This window comes from Panthera onca, chromosome A2, assembly GCF_046562875.1.
Source record: "Panthera onca isolate mPanOnc1 chromosome A2, mPanOnc1 haplotype 2, whole genome shotgun sequence".
Lineage (NCBI taxonomy): Eukaryota > Metazoa > Chordata > Mammalia > Carnivora > Felidae > Panthera > Panthera onca.
The window spans coordinates 94,426,645-94,447,673 of record NC_138340.1 but is presented as its reverse complement, the minus strand read 5'-3'; the positions used below and the strand labels follow the sequence as shown (position 1 = coordinate 94,447,673).

The 21,029-nt window shown below is 34.9% G+C and overlaps 1 protein-coding gene across 6 annotated transcripts in view; it reads right to left on the bottom strand.

The window, feature by feature from the left end:
* Positions 1–21,029, bottom strand: part of CDK14 (cyclin dependent kinase 14) — a 614,333-nt gene that overhangs the window by 302,946 nt on the left and 290,358 nt on the right. For all 6 annotated transcript variants that reach the window (XM_060633845.3, XM_060633844.3, XM_060633843.3 and 3 more), the window contains one exon: positions 7,510–7,572. In XM_060633845.3, coding sequence (XP_060489828.1) covers positions 7,510–7,572 — 63 coding nt within the window. The remainder of the gene's footprint in view (positions 1–7,509; positions 7,573–21,029) is intronic.

Below are 21,029 nucleotides of genomic sequence, written 5' to 3'. Positions count from 1 at the left end.
GATATTTCAGAGAATAAGGTACAGTATTCATAACCACTTGGATTATTTTGGATTATCCAAAACAATTTTGTTGAAAAAATGCAAATGCTTTTTTTTGAAAGGAATCTTCTTGCAAAGCCATTAAGATAACATGGATATGAAGGTGCATTACAGAAAAATACAGGAAGATCCAATGTCATCAATAAGATTCATGCATCTACATTTCTAGATATCACCTGGAGACAGCATCAATTAATCTTTTTTATGAACCTTAATTTTTTTTAGTCTCTCATGATTATCCATTTTTAAAGAACACATGAAACATTGAATGAAGGGTAAAATTTAGGCTGTTATGGTCATTTTCTTTACCTCAATGATCAACCTGTAAATCACTGAAAATTATAAACTGAAGAACTAACACAAGTTCTGCATTCAACTCAACGATAATAGCCAAAACCTAATAATATTTATAGTGAATGGCTTAAAAGGGGGAAAAAATAAACTATCCTTCCCCCCAAATTCTAACTAGTTTCTGACATACCAATTATGTTCTAGCAATTGCTTGCTATACCTTTAATCATCATAAATATTTATAACAAGGACAATGTCCTCAGGCTTTTGATTGAGATTTTAAATTGCCCTCTAAGTAATTAACTGCTAAAATTACCCATTTGTCTAAAATTGATATTATGCTAAGAAACAAACCATTAGTTAATAGTGAATATTTATTTCACAATGTCATGTTGAGAACAGATATACTTTGTGGGCAAAATAGCAAATGATTCTAGAAATTTAGTTAACATTGACAGTTTTTGTTATGAGTTTATTTTTTGTTGTGAGTTTACTATTATTTTTTTGTTATGAGTTTATTTCAGTATTTACCAGGAATATACATCAAGAAAGATAAACTTTAACAGATGTTTTGCTGAGAATTAGCATAAAATTGCTGTAGAATTCCATGCCTTATTATGAAATCACAAATTATGTATCATTCCAGTTGTTCTTTTCTCTTTCATTTTTCAATGACCTATCATGTTTGCAATGCTTAAAATTCTATCTGATTCACATTAAAGAACAATCTCAATTCTTAGGTACATGACATCCCACAGTATTACTGTAAACAAGGATATATGAAATCTAAACAAAAATATTCACATTTTTAGAATCCAAGACAAATGCTTTACATATATTTTTATGCTGCCCAATAATCAAACTAAAAGTCAAAATTGCCAGATTTAGAAACAAAAAGGTCTGATCACTGTACTTTCCTTCTGTTCCCTACAATGAATATTCAGTATCTACAACATTCCAAACATTTAATGATCTACAAGCTATTTAGGTAAACACAGAGCTTTGGAGTTACTAAAGAATATGCTCTTTTAACATAAAAGTGGATCTCACCTGGTTTTCCCATCTCCTTAAATTTATAAAGAACCATTACAAGGTCTTATTTTAGCTCAACTGTTTTTTTTTAAATTAACATCTCAGCCTTATGAACAGCTGTTAACTTAGTAAATATTATTCTTATGCTCTTCATTTTGCATTTATAGATTTAAGTGACAATAAATACCACAACGTGAAAAAAATGCATTAATATATCAAACAGAAATACCTGTGGGACATCTGTCACTATGTCACAGTCAGACTACTTTGAGAATAATTTCACCTGCAGTGCAGATCCTAAATGTAACCCTGGAGGAGGGCATTGTGTCTAAGCAGGTGAAGAAAAGCCAGTGCATAATTAGGTGAGTGGCCTCCCATGGAAACCAACATGGTAATAAGGGCCGTCTGCTTCCGTGCATGGCAATTCAGATGCCAAAACACAGGCATTAACAAGCTGCATTCTATTTTTTAACTTCCCACACCCTCAGAGAAGATAAGAGTACTATCTTCAATATGAAAATGATGATAAAACTATGTGACTGAGTGCATATAAAGTTAAATAATAAGCTACTTACAGTAATTTAATGTATTAATCATGTAGTGTAGGGAGAAGAACATTGGACAGAGTCAAAAAACCTTTTCTAGGATACTAATCCTGGAAGGAGCTTGCCTGGTTATAGCAGAATCACTCAGAGGTATTTTTCCTTTTTAATTTTACCAACATTAACATTTAAATTATTATGACTATGTAAATATTATTTAGACCTGAGCCATTTAGTTTACTATGAATACTTTTACCCCCACCCCCACCCCCACACAATAATTTGGTTTTCCTGGTGTTACTGATGATCTAGTTCTTTTGTTTATTGGTTTGTTTTCCTTTGGTTAGTTTTCTTTGCAGTTAGTGCTAATTCAACACCAAACTCTTTTCCCATCTCATAAATCTTCTCAAACACATTAGGTATTTTACCTAACAATTTCCTCTTCTTGGAAATCTCTCCTGGAAACCCCTGACCTGCTCCAACTGGACCAGTGGATTACTCTCCCAGACTAATGCATAACTGTCATCCTGGGATTCTTTTCAGCATTGTCCTGAAAACCTCCTGCATCTCTCTCCGTGGCAGCCTTTGTTTCTTGGTTTCTTTGTCTTCTCTGCCTTGGTTTATACCCTGAATTCTAGTGGAGTACATCCTCAAGTAGCTTCCTGAGAAAGGATGCACAGTGGGCATTATGTTCAACTTTTTGAACATCTGAAAATAATTACTTTACCTTCACAATTGATATTTTGTATAGAATACTAGGTTGAGAGAATAATTTTATTTATTTATTTTTTTTAAGTAAGCTCTAAACTCAATATAGGGCTTGAAATCATGATCATGAGATCAAGAGTCACATGCTCTACTGACTGAGCCAGCCAGGCTCCCTGAGGGAATAATTTTAAATACGAACTTTCAAGCCACTGTCCCACTGCTGTCTCCCTTCCAGTGTTGCTGCTGAAAAGGCTAAGGCCACTATAATTCTATCACAGTAAAGCCGTTTCCTTTTGTAGGATTTTTCTTCAAAACCAGCGTTCTAAAATTTTGCAATAAGGAATCTTATTGTCAGTCTATTTTCATTAAATATTATGGGCATTTAATGGACCCTCTTAATCTTGAAATTCACATCCTCCACAGCTGGAAAAAGTGTAGTTGAATGACTATTACTTTGATGATTCCTCCTGCACATTTTCTCCAATTATTCAGAGGTTGGATCCCCTGGACTGGACCTCAAATTTTTTTTTGATACTTTCTTTCTCATTTTTCAGATCTGTGCTTTATACTCTATTTTCTGGAAAACTTCTTTACTTTTATCACCCATGTTTTTTTGTTATTTTTTTATGTCTTTCGTCATATTTGTTTAAGGCTTATTTTTGAGAGGCCTCAGAGAGAGTGCGTGCGTGCATGCATGCAAGTGGAGGAGGGGCAGAAACAGAGGGAGACAGGATCCAAAGCTGGTTCTGCACTACCAGCACAGAGTGCAACACAGGGCTCAAACTCATAAACTGTGAGATCATGACCTGAGCCAAAATCAAGAGGCAGACGCTCAGCTGACGGAACCACTCAGGCACCACTCTGTCATCATATTGTTAATTTCTAAAGCAACCTTCTGTTCACTAAGTTCCTTTTTTAAAAAAATAACTTATCATTCTTATTTTATAGATATACTATAGTTCTTCTACATCTTTGAGAGTATTGATAATTTTTTGATGTCTTCTTTACAATCTTTCTCTAATTTAATGCACACAACTTTGCTCCCTCCAAGTTACTTATGTCAAAGGAGGTCTTTGCTGTAGAGTTGCCTGGATTCTTTAGGTCTGTTCTCTTGGACTGATCAGATTCTTCACAAAAGACACTTCCAATTTTCAACCTTGAAGCATGGGTCTGACACCTATTTTTTGAAGCACCACAGGCCAGACCCTGTCTCTCATGCTCTTCCCCATCCCCACCTACTGGCCCAGCCCCTGTCCACAGTGATCACCCCACCGGCAGAGTGAAGAGCAGCAGAGGCAGGCTTTAAGTCTGTGAGAGGGTGACAGGCCAGGGTTGTTAGCAAGCACACATGTCCTCCACAGGTAAAGCCATGCAGGGTCACAGGGAGAGCAAGGTGACACTGTGGATCATGGGAGGCAACCTGGGCTCTCAGCACTGGGTCTGAGCAAATGCCCACCTCTTCCTACTTAAAGGAATTTTTAAATATTATTCTGAATTTGGAAGAGAGGAGAGAATATATATACATTTAAAGCTTTGCAGGTGACTCTGCCATGGAGCCACGTTTGAAGACCTTTAAATGACTACTGAGGTTTCCTGTACACGTAAATATTTCGAGAAGACTGTCCAATACATTTTGGCAAATCCTCAAGGAGCCGAGTCAAATTGGTTTCCATACAACACCCAGTGCTCATCCCAAAAGGTGCCCTCCTCAATACCCATCACCCACCCTTCCCTCCCTCCCACCCCCCATCAACCCTCAGTTTGTTCTCAGTTTTTAAGAATCTCTTATGCTTTGAAGGAGCTGAGATTTCAATAGCTATGTGTAAAGGGGTACTATACATCAATACATTTTGCTGACTTTCAGTTATTCAAAATGGTATAAGAAGAGGTAAATCACATCACTCTCTTCTAAAGGCAAAAATGTAGTAAGGCATCAATCTGTGATCACATCAAGCAACTTCTGAGTATATATAATTCCTGCTCTATATGACTAATCTCCAGACTCACTGTGTATGTTCCGTCCAATTTCTGTGACATTATTTCTATTCTGACTGCACAATGAATTCACCATTAAGTTTCTCACCACAGCCTAGGAAGGCACTAACTATTAAACCATGTTTACTGCCATGGCACAACAAGGGCTGGGAATAGGTAGCAAACACTAGGTATTTGAAGAACAACGAATGACCATGGAATAAAAGAAAAGCTTGCAAAACTTGGATAAGAGTTGTTGAAACATGATTTCAAGTACATACTAGTTGCTGAAAAACGGCAACCTAGAAGTCAAGTTCCTCAAGACCACTAGGAGATAAAGGAAAAATAAAATGTAATGGAAGAAGCAGAACTTACAAATGCCACAAAAATCACCAGTGACACTGGCCTGAGTATGGTGAACATGGTGATGCTTTGTGGAATAAGCTTTTTTCTTTGTTTCACCAACAAAAATTTCCACCAATACCTAGCTCATGTCTAATGACACACAGAGGGTTGATAAGAAAACCAAGCAAGAATAATAAAAATCCAGTGATGTCATGGTTCTTTTTGAAAAGGTTCAGTCAGCTCTTTAATCTCAATCTTGTCACTGAACTTGGAAGTCAAGAAGTCAAAGTGCTCAGAGTAGCTGTTGATTTTCACTGAGATTGGCAGGCTCAGCCCCCTAGAGCTGAGCCCCCTGGGTCCCCTAGAGCTGAAGGTCTCACTAATTGGGTTCTCTACAGATCCCCAGGGTTAAAGTAGGAAACAAGAGTAAGGATGTGTTGTACTATTGGTTTTGAACCTAATCAACCCTAAGAAGAGAACATTTAATGTGTAAATAAGAGAACTTAAAATGTTTCAATGTTTAGGAAAAAAACCAAAATTAAGTTCATGTTATGATATTAATGTTTGGAGTTAGACTTAAACATGGCCAAGATTGACGAAACGAGTCTTTCCATCTGTTAAAATTTCTTCCCCAATTTAAGACTAAATAATTGTTTATGTCAACGGAAACTGATTTTGAAGAAAAATGAACAAAGAATTTAAATTATTTATCTATCATAAATATCTAAGATAAATTATTTATCTATCAATAAAACAAAAAAACAACAAAAAAAGAGCTATATGAAACAACAGACTATATTGATTCTATTATTGATTCTATTATTTGTCTAAAACCATATTGATTCTATTATTTGTCTAAAACACAATGCTATTTCAGAATTGCTACAAGTTCCTGCATTTTAAAATTATAAAACATAGGGGTGCCTGGATGGCTCAGAGATGAGCGTCTACCTTCGGCTCAGGTCATGATCTCACAATCAGAGCTTACATTGGGCTCTGTGCTGACAGTTCAGAGCCTGGAGCCTGCTTCAGATTCTCCCTCTCTCTCTGCCCCTCCCCCAGTCACACTCTGTCTCCCACTGTCTCTCAAAAATGAACAAACATTAAAAAATTTTTTTAATTAAAAAAGTTATACAACATAACTGGCCACCATAAAAATCATCATTAATACCACAAATATTAACAATCACCTACAACTTATTAAAAATAAGAAAATCAATATTAGAAAAATAGGTAATATATAAGAACAGGCAACGTAATTACAAATAGTCAAGATCTTAACATGTGAAAAGATACTTGTCACTAGCAGCCAAGAAAACACTAACATAAAAGGTATTCCAATTTTACTTATCAGAATGGCAAAAATTAAAATGATTGGTTATGGTCAATGCTCATGAGAGTAAAGAAAAACAGTCCTCCTATAATTTACAAACTTGTGGGCAAATGTTCCAGTCAAATTCATTAAAACTGAAATCTTGTCTCTTAGTAAAGAAAATCCATTAACTAGATATATAAAAGAAATAAGAATGTAAAGGTTTCATACTATTATTTAGCCTAGAATTCATTACAATAGCAACATTCTAGAAACAAGCCAAGATCCATGAATAAGAAACAGTTGAAAACTATGGTTTTTTCATACTATGGACTCATATGCAGTTTTCAGGAAGATTAAACTACAATCATATATTGATTTTAAAGGATATCCATGATACATATTTTAAAAAGACATACAATAGCATGTTATTTTTATAGAGCAAAATAAACACACACAAAATACCATATGTGCATATATATTTTTATAAGCAAAGAGAAAAGTACAAAAGAAACATGCCTGCTGCAAAGAGTGGTGTCAATAGATAATGCCTAGGAAGAAATGGGCAGAATTTTTCTTTACATACATCCATAGCACTCAATTGATTCTCAGGATCATGAAAGGTAGTCATTTGAATTACAGAATGTGAGCACATCATTAAACCTTCATATATAACTTTGGTATCTTCTGACGCTCTCACAGATGTCAAAAAAGAATCTCCTATTTGAAGCATGAAATTTTGAAACAATTTCCAAGATGGGTGCTAGGTCAGATGTTAGAAAAACTTAGTTCTTTTGACACACAGCAATCCAATTTGTAATAAAAGAAATGAAGGAGAGCAGTAGGAAACTGTTATCTGTTTGTACATACAAATAAAAAAATATGTACTATGAACGCACCATAATGTTTTGGATCATAGTATTTTGTACTGAAACTTACTGATACTTTAGTATGAAGTTCTAAGGGAGAGCTACCTGAAACTCTCTTCTCTTAAAAACAGTGTTAAAACAGCATTCCAGTGGATCTCACTTATTATTAGCATGAAACAAAAATAGAATTAAATCTAAATAATAATATTCCAGTGAAAAGACTTAATGTTTAAACATAGTTTCCAATCACTCAAGAGAGCACTAACCATGGTTTACTTCAATATCACTTCTCTTTACACAACAATTTTTTTAAGTTATGGTAGAGAGATTAGACTTTGATGAAAAAAAAATACACATGAAGAATGCTAACCGCTGGCTTAAAAAGATCTTTTCCTACCTTCACATTATCTGGATGCAGCCCCCCAGGGTGCTTGTCCATGTACTGACATAAATCAGTGTGCTGGAAGAAAAAGGGGAAAATGTATTAACATCCCTCTGGCTATAACATGATGAATCAATATTTTTCTACTTCAAAGTCACTATTGCCTTCTGAACAAAGCAAATATAAGACAAGTGGGTGGATTTTTTCTTTGTATGTAGCCGAATGCTTCTCCGCCCTCTCGTTTTTAACCACAATTGAATCATTACCTTTATCTTTAGGCTCTGTTTTGTATTACACATATCTGTGTATTAGAAGGTATCCATGTCCATAATTTAAGTGCCTAATTTCCTCCTCACTGAAAATATATTTTTTAGCAAAACAAAACAAAACAAAACAAAACTTAACTGTAAATATGGGTACCATACCTGAAAAAAACTAAACCAAAACACATACACATAACACACACTAAACCAATTACATTGCCAATTATCTTGTATTTTTCAAGTGCAAATGCAGGTTATGATTATTTATTTTGTATGAGATGAGAATACTACAAATATATCATTCTAGCAAAATTAATCACTACTTATTTAAAATTCTCATAACTATATTCATTAAAAAATAATTTTTAGGTTTCCAGAACTCCCGAATGTATCTGCCAAAATATATTTTTAAATGAATAGAAACACTTTCAAAATTATAAATTAAGACAAATATAGCAGGTATAACTTTTTTAAAAGTTTTTATTTAAATTCCACTTAGTTAACATAGAGGGTAGTATTAGTCTCAGGTGTAGAGTTTAGTGATTCAACCTTTACATAAAACAGCCATGCTTATCACAGCATGTAACTTAAAAGGAATATCTCTAAGTAACATTTTTTTGCTGTTACTCTTTTAAAAATATCCCCAGCTCAATTTGCCTACAGCTGTATTTATTTTCATCTTAATGCTTCTTATGTTTACATAATGAATTATATAGAAATTTGAAAAAACATGTAGAGTTGCTATTCCAATTTTTCTTCTCTTATTAGAGGGTACTATAAGATTTATAACATTGAAACATTTTATCATTTTGGAAAAGCCACTGAACATGAGTATTTATGCCCTATTATCAAGCTTCAATTATTGAAGAATTTAGAGTTTATGTTATATTCAAGAATCTTGCTACAGTCATGGTAACAGGTCAGACTCCTTTACTGCATGCCAGGTTGGTACTGCTGAGGATACAGAACAAAATTTAGCATGCATTGATTATTCACTGTGCACTTCTTGAGCCTTTCTTGTGTTCCAGGCACTACACTAGTCACTAAAGACACAGAATTAAACAGTTACAAAAAGAAAAAACAAAAACAAAAGCAAAAGCAAACAAACAAAAAAACAAACAAAAAAACACAACAAAACAAAAAACCCCAGACATGCCGATAATTATAATAAAGTATGTTATATATTATTTTAAGAACAGTACTGGGTAATGTTTGAGGGCATAGTAAGGGGAATTTATTGTGGTGTAGAGACTTTGGAAAAGTCTCTCAAAGAAGTTACACTTGAATAGAGAATGAAAGAAGCCAACTGACGGGCAACAGGACAGAAGAAATGCTCTTAGATATGTTCTAAGACAATATTGCCTTTATCTTAGACCACACCAAAAGTGTTTAGCTTCCAAATCAAAGTCAAACTCCATGAGGACAGAAACTATGTTTAATTTGGAAATTATTGCCTCTTTGGCCCAACAAAATGTCAAACACAGAGAAGAGCTTAATACAGGTGGAAATAGTTTTACATATAGTATAGCTTACTTAAAAAATACTCTAAAAGATAATTATGAGTTCCATGGAGTTTTTCCTGAGTGACTATATAAAAGTTTGATATCATGCATTTACCAAACTGAGGAATGAATTCTGGTTCCCAAATTGCCATTCTGTAACTCCATATTGTTAATTCCTCTCTCCTTTCGAGTATGGCTAACACCTCCCTTAAAGAAGACTTCTGAAGAACGAATAAAATAGTACATGAGATAGGGGCACCTGGGTGGCTCAGCTGGTTGAGCGACTGACTTCAGCTCAGGTCATGATCTCACGGTTTGTGAGTTTGAGCCCCTCGTCGGACTCTGTGCTGACAGCTCAGAGACTGGAGCCTGCTTCGGATTCTGTGTCTCCCTCTCTCTCTCTGCCCCTCCCCTACTCATGCTCTGTCTCTCCCTGTCTCAGAAATAAATAAACATTAAAAAAAATAGTACATGAGAAAGTACTTTTCACCTATAACATGATATACAAAAATATCATTTAAAATATTGCCCATTATATAACAGAATCCACAGAGGAAGAACTGTATCTAATCTGTTCACTGCTTCACACACAACAAATAAAATGATAAATAGAAAGTATATCAATAATTATATATCCATGACATGTTAAAAATTCCTAATAAAAAATATAAAATCTCAGGCGCCTGGGTGGCTCAGTCAGTTGGGCATCTGACTTCTGCTCAGGTCATGATTTCAAGCTCATGAGTTTGAGCATCAGGCTCTGTGCTGACAGCTTGGAGCCTGGAGCCTGCTTTGGATTCTGTCTCCCTCTCTCTCTGCTCCTCCCTCGCTCATACTCTGTCTCTCTCTCCTTCAAAAATAAATAAACATTAAACATTTTTTTAAATGTAAAATCCCAGTTTACAAAACAAGAAAATCTAATTCATGTTATTTCCAAGATATAATCTAGAAACCATAAGCAACAAAAACTTTGAAAATAAAAAATGCTATATTTTATTTTATACTTCATACTTACATATTTATATTGTTATTTATACGGATAATATTAATAAAAAATAATAATCATATCAATGTAAATATCAGACATAATAGAATTCAAGGAAAATGTATTAAACATTATGTACTTAACAACATGGCATACCAATATATACCAAAAGTTGGTAAAAATAAAAGAAGAAACTGATAATTTCACAAAATCTTCAGGGGCTTAGCTTACTTAGTTCAAGGATCAACAAACAGAATTTACCAGAAAAAAAAAAGGAAGGTTATAAGGAATATGAATAACACAATTAAATAGCGTGTTTACTTTTGTGCCCACTAAACTCATGCTACACGTTTTTTAAATAAGAATGGCACACTCAAAAACTTAATGTATTAGACACAGATAAAGACTTAACAGTTAGAAAGCAGAAGTCATATTCTCTTCCCACAACTAAATAAAATTAACATCAAAATGTACTGTATTTCATCAACCCTACGACCTACAATTCTTTTTTATCTCTGACATTGGAACAATAGCATGAATCTCCTATTTTCCAGGCAGTATTTGGACTACAGTTGTCATTGCCTGTGTTAGAGCAAACTTTTTAGTTTGCTTTATTTGAGGAATTATTTGTAACTCTGATGGCATGGGTCATCAACAAGAAATGTAAGGACCATCTGAGGGTAAAATATGGAAGCATGAGATGTAACTGTTATCCTCGGATGGTCCTTACATTTCTTGTAAACCATTTATTAAAAAATTTCAGGTAAGATTTTATGAAAAGTGCCAAAATTAATATCTGTAGGGCTCTTTTAGTGGGCATGAAACACTCTGATAAGAAAACACTAAATCACAGTTTAATTGAGCATTTTTATCTTTCTTACTAGTACATCAAGGAATGTTTCTTCTAGTCAATGGGGTCTTAAGTTCCATGACAGCAGGGATAAAATAAAAATGGAGAAAATCAGTTAAAGGGAGAGAATAAGAAAAGGAGGAACAAAGAAAATCTATTTTTCTAGGAACTAAAAAAAAATTTAAAAACCCCAAAATGTTTAAATTATTTAAAAATGAAAGATAGATACAACATAAATTTCAAAGCAATGGAAAATGGCCAGAGTATTACTGAACAGGGTCAGGGACATTTAAACCTTTGCCCAAAGCAATCTACATATCAATGCAATCCCTATCAAAATAACACCGTTATTCTTCACAGAGCTAAAAGGAACAATCCTAAATTTATATGGAACCAGAAAAGACCCTGAACAGCCAAAGGAATGCAATCTACATATTCAATGCAATCCTTATCAAAATAACACCAGTATTCTTCACAGAGCTAAAAGGAACAATCCTAAAATTTATATGGAACCAAAAAAGACCCCGAACAGCCAAAGCAATCTTGGAAAAGAAAACCAAAGCTGGAGGCATCACAATCCTAGACTTCAAGCTGTATTACAAAGCTGTAATCATCCAGACAGTATGTACTGGCACAAAAACAGACACTCAGATCAATGGAACAGAATAGAGAATCCAGAAATGGACCCACAAACGAAATGTATGGTCAACTCATCTTCGACAAAGCAGAAAAGAATATCCAATGGAATAAAGGCAATCTCTTCAGCAACCGGTGCTGGGAAAACTGGACGACGACATGCAGAAGAATGAACCTGGACCACTTTCTTACACCATATACAAAAATACTCAAAATGGATGAAAGACCTAAACCCAAGACAGGAAAAATCAAAATCCTTGAGGAGAAAGAAGGCAACAATCTCTTTGACCTTGGCCGCAGCAACTTCTTATTCAACATGTCTCCGGAGGCAAGGGAAACAAAAGCAAAAATGAACTATTGGGACCTCATCAAACTAAAAAGCTTCTACACAGCAAAGGAAACAATCAGCAAAACTAAAAGGCAACTGACAGAATGGAAGAAGATATTTGCAAATGACATATCAGATAAAGGGTTAGTATCAAAAATCTATAAAGAACTTATCAAACTCAACACCCCCCAAAAAAAATAATCTAGTGAAGAAATGGACAAAATACATGAATAGACACTTCTCCAAAGAAGACATACAGATGGCCAACAGACACATGAAAAAACGTTCAACATCACTCATCATCTGGGAAATACAACATAAGTAAATCTACTAATGTGAACTTCTAAAATTAACAAAGAAGTGGAATAGTGTAGGGTACAAAATTTTCACAGTATTATATATCTGACATTTAGATTTAATGCTAATTTTGTATAAATAAGATTTATTACATGCTGATTTTGCATAATAAATAAGACAAGGTCTCTGCTCTCAATAAAGCTTATATTCTGTGGATTGTACATACTTGTGAATTATTTTAATTTTTTTCCAAAAGACATATTCAAGCTTGTTGCTTAAAATTTTTAAAATTCCACATGAGTGAAATCATACAGTATTTGTTTTTCTCTGACTTATTTTGGTTAGCATAATACTCTCTAGCTCCTTCCATGTAGTTGCAAATGGCCAACTATATCTCACAATAGATATATGTATCTTACAACTTCTTTATCCATTCATCAGTAGATGGAATTTAAGAAACAAAACATGAACATAGTGGGAAACAACGGAGAGAGGCAAATCATAAAACAGACTCTTACCTATGGAGAACGACCTGAGGGTTGCTGAAAGGGAGGTGGGTGGGAAGATGGGTAAAAGAGGTGATGGGGATCAAGGATGAGCACTGGGTGTAATAAGTACATGATGAATCACTAAAATCTATACCTGAAACTAATATTATACTGTATGTTAACCAATGGGAATTTAAATAAAAACTTGGAATAAAAATAAATAAATAAAGCTAAAAAACAAACAAACCAACCTATGAGGAAGGAAACATATCAGGAGTGGGGGGAAAATATTCCTGATCCTCAACATACACAGATATCCTTCTAAATATATAACCAATGACATTAGCATTATGAATTGCAGGAAGGAGGCTTCTCCAAAATGAAATGTTGGGAAACTTTTTACATTTATTCATTTAAATTCAACTTAGTTAACATGCAGTGTAGTATTGGTTTCATAAAGAATTTTCCAAACCTTCTAAATTTCAAAAACTCATATTTCCTTAGATGTATGGCATCAAAATGTGTGTGTGTGTGTGCATATATATCACATGCATATACACATGGCTGTCTAGCTGTATAACCTTGGGCAGGTTAGATAACCTCTATATATCAGAATCTTCTTGTGTATAATGAGAATTATCCTAATACACCTACCTCAAATGGATAATATGAAAATTAATGATTAAAAATCATAATGGTTTCAGAATACTACCCAGCACATAGTAGATGATACAGATGGTGATGATGATGATGATGATGATGATGATGATTTTATGTGGTGTGTTTACAATAGTGGGGGTTTGGGGAGGATTACAATTAAAAATGGAATGATAAATACGGTCAGAAAACTGGAACTCCTAGGGGTAGCACTGCATCCTTATTATGTTCTTCCTGTCTATTTAACCAGACATTCCTATTCACACTCCACCACTCTCTATACACAGCCAGTGAGACTACATCTAGCCAATATGCAATGAACCTCAGACTGCTCTGGGTGATCAGGGGCAAGACTCTGCAGAATCTCGGATGGAAAAAGAAAGAAGAGATAGTACAAGGTACCACTTTGTACCTTAGCAAACTTCTGTTCTACCTGCATTAAAAATGGTTTATCCACGGGATACAGGTGTGCTGTTTCGAAGGGACACATGCACCCCATGTTTATAGCAGCACTATCAACAATAGCCAAAGTATGGAAAGAGCCCAAATGTCCATCAGTGGATGAATGGATAAAGAAAATGTGGTATATACATACAGTGGAGTATTACAGTCAAAAAGAATGAAATCTTGCCATTTGCAACTACTTGGATGGAACTGGAGGGTGTTATGCTAAGTGAAATTAGTCAGAGAAAGACACATATCATATGACTTCACTCATATGAGGACTTTAAGAGACAAAACAGATGAACGTAAGGGAACGGAAATAAAAATAATATAAAAACAGGGAGGGGGACAAAACAGAAGAGACTCATAAATATGGAGAACAAACTGAGGGTTGCTGGAGGGGTTATAGGAGAGGGGTGGGCTAAATGGGTAAGGGGCATTAAGGAATCTACTCCTGAAATCATTGTTTCACTATATGCTAATTTGGATGTAAATTTTAAAAAAGAAAAAAGAAAATTTAAAAAAAAGAAAAAAGAAAAAATGGTTTCTTCTCTCTCTCCCTCTCTCTCTCTCTACCCCTCCCTCCCTCCCTCTCTCTGTTTTAATACATAGTATCATGCTTGGATCTTCATTAGATGTGCCTAACTGACAAATTTCATCACATCTCTTTTTTCTCATTTCTCTCTTTAGTTCCACCCATTGGATTATAGGACTCTTATCTTTGCACTGGTCCAGAAATACAATACTAAAGTTAACAATAATGCTAGAAGGTACTTCTTTGTCATTCAATTTTTTAAAGTCATCCTAGGTTTAAAGAGAAGGCTCCTATGGCATATGACCAACAGATCAGTATCCCCTGATGAGACACGGATAATCTCAGATTCATCTGGCTTGATCTCTGGCTATTTCTTATTCTGATACTAAAAGGAGCAGGTCACTTAGACTAGATTCCTGGTGAATGAAGATCACACAAATTCCTCTTCACCCTCCCATCTCTATCTTGGCTCTTGGCTGACACTCCTCTTTCCCTCACTATATTATGCCTCACCTCATGTTGCAACACCTCCCTCTATTCAATCCATCACTGCTGCTGTTCTTCAGGGTAATCCCTTTAGAAGCACTTGTGTTTGATAGGTGTATACCTGAATACCTAAGAACACTTCATCAATCTGCCATGTAGTGGATGGTTTTAAATGAAGCTACCAAGTATGACTAGACTTACAGACCAAGCAGGAGACAGAGTGAGAGCAGAAAAGGCTCCAAAGGCTCAGTCCTCACACTAGCATATATTTCTTTCAAAATGAGTTTCCTCCTTCCTCACTGTCAATTACCCATCAGGTACCATTTACTTGGTTATTAACATAGGCGTCTCTGGGAAAACATACCTGAAATCCTAACACCCTGAACAATAAATGCTCTCTGTAAAGGAGTTTGCCATTTTTGTAATTTGGGTTTTCCCATACTGATTTGATTACTTGGTGGCTGGATCACTTTAGAAGGCAGGAGAAAAATCTCCCTTTATAAAAAGGCAGGATATAGGAAGACCACAACAAATTGGAAAGACTTTTTATTCATAAGCACTTTGACACAGTAGAGCCTCTATTAATTTCAATCATATGTAGACCTGGGAACTGCATCACTAGCAGCCATGAGATTTAAAGGGAAAGACATGAAAGAAAACTACAAAGATAAATTATGGATATAATGACCATTTCAAAACAGGACCAAGTGGAGAAGAGACCTTTAAAAGAGGACAGGGAAGAGAGGCCAGCCAGAAGAAAAGACAAGAAACAAGCTAGAGTATGAAACTCAGCTCTTCATATTTTCCACTCTCCAGCGCTTACTCTGTTTGAAACTGACTTTGGCTCAGGAGAAAGCAGCACTATCCCTCCACTGAGATCTACTGGGAAAAAGGTTCTCTGGAAACCACAAACTCAGACACTTCTTGCACATGAAATGTTACCTATTCCAGGGCAGAAACAAGTACAAGTCAACTGTGAAGTAGGCTTCACCATTCGGTATGTGCTTACGTTTCTTTTTAAACAACATATTAGCCATGGAGTGGGGTCTTCCAATTGCTAGATTCTCAAATGATCAAGACATCAAGTCCTTCAGAGAAATTATGTTTTTGCATTAGCACTGGCTTTCATACTGAGCTTTCCTCCTCAAAAAGGAATCCAAATAAAGCCCCTTCCCAAACACATGCATTTGTTTTCATTTTCCTATAATGTTAAGTATAGTGTCCACTATATTTGGCAGCTAATTTTGATGTTCTTCAGAAGCACTGCCAAAATATGACGTTGAAAATAGCACAACCCTATTTTTAGAACCTAGGCTAAAAATAAGGAAGTTTTTCCACGGGGATAACCAACAGAAATCCTCATTTTTAAGTTATGTTAAGTTTAGCCTCCACAGCCTTTGCTTCTCTTTCCTTTACTTTTCCATTTCACAGTGAGAGGAGAGTCAGTATATTTAAGCCTGGTATAATTTTTACAACATTAAAAAAAAAACCTACTTCACAAGAGTAAGAATATGAAAAGATTCCATAAGATAATGAGACAACTTCTGAATTTCTTTATTCTTCAGGGATAGGCTTACTTTATGTTTAAATGCCAAGGTTCAGCTATAGTTGCATTTTGAAATTAATGAAAATTTGATTTTACAAAACAAAAAAAAAGTGAGAAGATGATAAAGAAAAAAGATGGGATTTGTTAACAACTAGTTGATAAACATGTGCAAGTTGGAAGCATAAAAATATAGATAGAGCTCTCCTCTCCCTGACTGTTGATTATTTACGAAGCTCTCTCGTCCTCATCAGTCTGATTCTAGACACTCCAATTTCTTCCATGTAAGTGACTCATTATAAAGAACCTTTAAATAATACTGACTGGTAAGAGGTCACATTAAAAAAAACCGCAAATTTCAAAGAACAAGAGCAATTATTTCCACTCTTTGGTGATAGTGCATGTGGTCCCCAAATTAATGGCTACAACAGTAACTGCCAGTGTGACCAAGACAATGACTATGGCAGATGTTTACTTGTGATGCTTACTCTATTACTGGCTAATGTCACCTTCATTACCATTGTCCCGTATCTTAAACACACCACAGGCATTCTAACTAAAACCACACTTGAAGGGTAGCTGTGAACTTTGGTAGAACTCACTGTCATTTTAGTTTTTAATCTATTTCACCTGCAGCTCATTAACATCACGTAATTCACTGGGGAATAGTTGCTGCTGGAGGCAACTGAAGAAAACAGAGAAGTTGAACCCTCCTTTCTTCTACAGCAATCAATGCCATTCTCCTCTAGCTATAATCTCTGTTTTAATCAGCCTACATTGCTGTAAGAATTAATACATCAAATTACTGAGCAGGTAGTTTCAAACTGCTCTGATATGAAGTCCACAGGTTTAAATTGACTTTGAAATTGCATTTTCTTCCCATTAAGCTTTATAGTACTCATCTATTTCATTCCCAAATCATAATTAATGAAATTTTAATGCTGCTAGTTCCAACATGTGAGTATCATTCATTAGTGGGAAAAAAAATAAAAACATTAACCAACTTTACCTTTAAAACAAAATCACAGCCATTTAAGATGCTTTATAGAGGAAGTCAGTATATACCCAAGGGGCCCATTTTTAAAACAGTGGTTAAAATATAAAACTGTCAGTATTCTCTCAAATGCTATTTAGCCTTTATGCTAATACACTGAAATCCCTTATCTTTAACTACAAAAAACAAGACATTCATGAACAAGTACAAAAGTGCTATCTCTTCCTTCTGAAGTAGAAATTCTAATTACTACTAGTTTATTGTGCCTCGAGTTGCATCATGGGACACGGTATGACAAAAGAGGCAATATGGTCTTTCAATCTATTCCATCATCACCTAAAGATAAGTTCTCAAGTAGAATACTCTCAAATATTCAATTGTTCCTGCACAGAATTATTTTACATATTACAAAGCCTGTTTCTGGGTTATTTTTACTTGGTTTTGAGCCACTTAGGAAATGTTTTAAATTCTATCCAGTAAACCACACGTATTCCCTGGGGAGGGCAGAGATGGCTCACACACACAGTAGTTCAAACTACATAAAAATCCTCCCATAGCTATCACGGTGCTGTGGTTCATTCCTAATTAAGTTCCCTATTTAAAAAATCATATAATGCCTTCTCCTTCTCCTTTCTGGTCATAATAAACCTATATTGGACTTTGCTATCCCATAATTCTGCCTAACTGGTTTCAGTTGCCATTTCTTATTCCAAATTGCATGGGCAGCCCGAGGCTGGTGACTGGAATAGGAAGCATTTCCAACCACATTCCCATCATGTAAAACCAGCAACCTGAAAGATCTTTTCCATTAAAACAAAAAACTTACTATTTGACTTCTGGCAATGACACTATGGATGGACAGATTATATAGCTCTATCCAGGCAGTAAGACTGTTGTGAGCCATTCTTCTCTGATAAAAAGAATGCAGACATTCATGCTCTAAGAAACAATTCAAGTGTCTGAAGTAGTTTCAATATTGTAATGGCCTATTCATACACGGAATAAATATCTATATCCATATCTCTAAATCTATAATTTATTTAGTTTATAAAACTTCTAGAATGTATACATTATTTTCCTCTTAAAATTAAATAAATTCAAAGTATAAATTTGGAAAGTTTCAAGAAACTTGGGGCAGAGGGGGTGAGATCTTCCAGAAGTAGAGCATTGTGGTTCTACAAAAGGATATGTTATTCCTGCATCAGAAGAATGTGTAAAATGTTTTCTCTTCCAACAGTAAAGGAAAGAGCTACCAGTATGGTTTATATGTCCTCTGGGAAACCATTCACAAGACTAAACCATATAATAAATTTTAATGGAGTCAAATAGACACTTTAAAAAGATGTTCATATTATTTTGAAGCCAGTTTGATTTTCAAAAGGAAAAATAAAAAGCCAATGGGTATAAAGAATGGAATGCTCTCATCATCCAACATCCTCCAAACTTTGGGGAAAGAAAAAGAGGTTAACAAAGTGGGCCACATAAAATGTTTTGGAGTCAAAGCATGGGATCAAAGAGAAAAGAAGTGAAATAGTTTTCAGGAGTATCAGCTCTGAAAACACCTTCTGGAGCTGCCCTGCTAGAAATAGGGAGATGCTGAAATTATAGGATAAAAGCAACATGAGGGAGAAAAGTTAGAAACAGAGAACTAAAACGGAAAAGAGGACAGAAAAAGGGCAATAAAGAGGGAATGGAGGTAAAAGCATCAAAGGTGCAGGTCTGAGACCTTTGCTAGCTACAAAGCAGGAAAAGGGATTTTTGTCTTAGTTTTTTGTTTTTTAATAATATTGGTTCTAAGAGGTAAGAGTACTGATCATACCAGATGTATGGTTCAAAAAACTTTAGAAATTATACTGTAATAAGCTTCAGGTACATGTTTTTCTAATTTTAAAAATAGTAATTCTGGAGCACATAATTCAATGAAAATATTAAACAATTATAATTTGCTAAATTGTCACCTGTCTTTTTGGCATAACAAATGAAAATAAAATATACATTTTCCAAATCTTAGAATGAGTAAAGTATTATAAAATGTATAATAACGAATAAAAGCTATTCACTATTTAGGAGCTCAGTGATGACTTTGAGGGAAATAAGAATGACAGTCAAATAAATGTGAATAATACTCTTCTTTTTCTTACCTAAAATGAAACATTTATAACCTTGTTCATATCACTTGATCCAGTAGTAAAAATATTAGGAGGTTTTCTCCCCTATGGAAACGCAGAGGGATATATTAGAAGTAATGCTATTAAGATTTTATAATGCAAAATACTTTGGAGTTCTTAAATGTGGTTCTTAAATATCTACTTATTTATGAAGCAAGGGTTGTGGGCTACAGAGTCTCAAATAGGGATACATAAAAAACCCTTGAATTAGACAAATGGTTTTACAAATAAATGTATATTACAAAGCTAGAGCTCATTTAAATCTTCTTGGTTGGTGGAAATACACAGAGTATAAAAGGACAAAGCTTTCAGAGAAAGTCCTGGTAAACAATGAAGTATCTGAAATGTCTATTGGTTATATATGATAGGAAAGGTAATTTATATTGCTATTCTTGTAGCACACCTGAAGCATGCGCACATTTGTGTGCTTATATAATTATTAAGCACAACTGTAATTATTTCAATATAGTACATAAAGGAGCAAAGTAATTTAGATTTCTCAAGCTCAGTGAGTACAAGAATCACACCAACATTATTTTTTAAATGCAAGTTTTTACCTGAAGAGTATGATGCTCTGAAATGCAAGAAACTGAGGAGTAGTAAAATATATTGTTAAAAATCCTGAAAATTGTAAAAGCTTGGTTTCAGGTGGCTCTTTTATTTTTTTTTTAATTATTTTTAATGTATTTATTTAAATTCAAGTTGGTTAACACACAGTGTAGCATTGGTTTCAGGAATAGAACCCAATGATTCATCATTTACATGTAACACCCAGTGCTCATTCTTAAAAGTGCCCTCCTTGGGGGCCTGGGTGGCTCCGTCGGTTAAGCGCCCACTTTCGGCTCAGGTCATGATCTCGCAGTCTGTGAGTTCGAACCCCGTGTCTGGCTCTATGCTGACAGCCCAGAGCCTGGAGCCTGCTTCGGATTCTATGTCTCCCTTTGCCTGCTCACACTCCATCTCTCCCTCTCAAAAATAAATAAACATTGAATTTTTTTTTTTTAAGTGCCCTCCTTAATGACCACCACCCATTTAGCCCATTCACCCACTCACCTTCCCTCCAAAACCCTCAGTTTGTTCTCTGTACTTAAGAGTCTCTAACAGTTTGCCTCCCTCTATTTAACTTATTTTTTCCTTGCCTTCTTCTCTGTTCATCTGCTTTGTTTTCTTAAATCCCACATATGAATGAAATCATGATATTTATCTTTGACTTTCATTATTTTTGATATTGCTCTTTTAATAGCAAAGAATAAGACCTCAGATCACCGAAGGAATGGGGGGAAATCCCAAATTCATGAATCCTCGTATTCTGAGCACTGCCGAAAGTTAAAATGGAACACAAATTCTAAAGTATTTCTT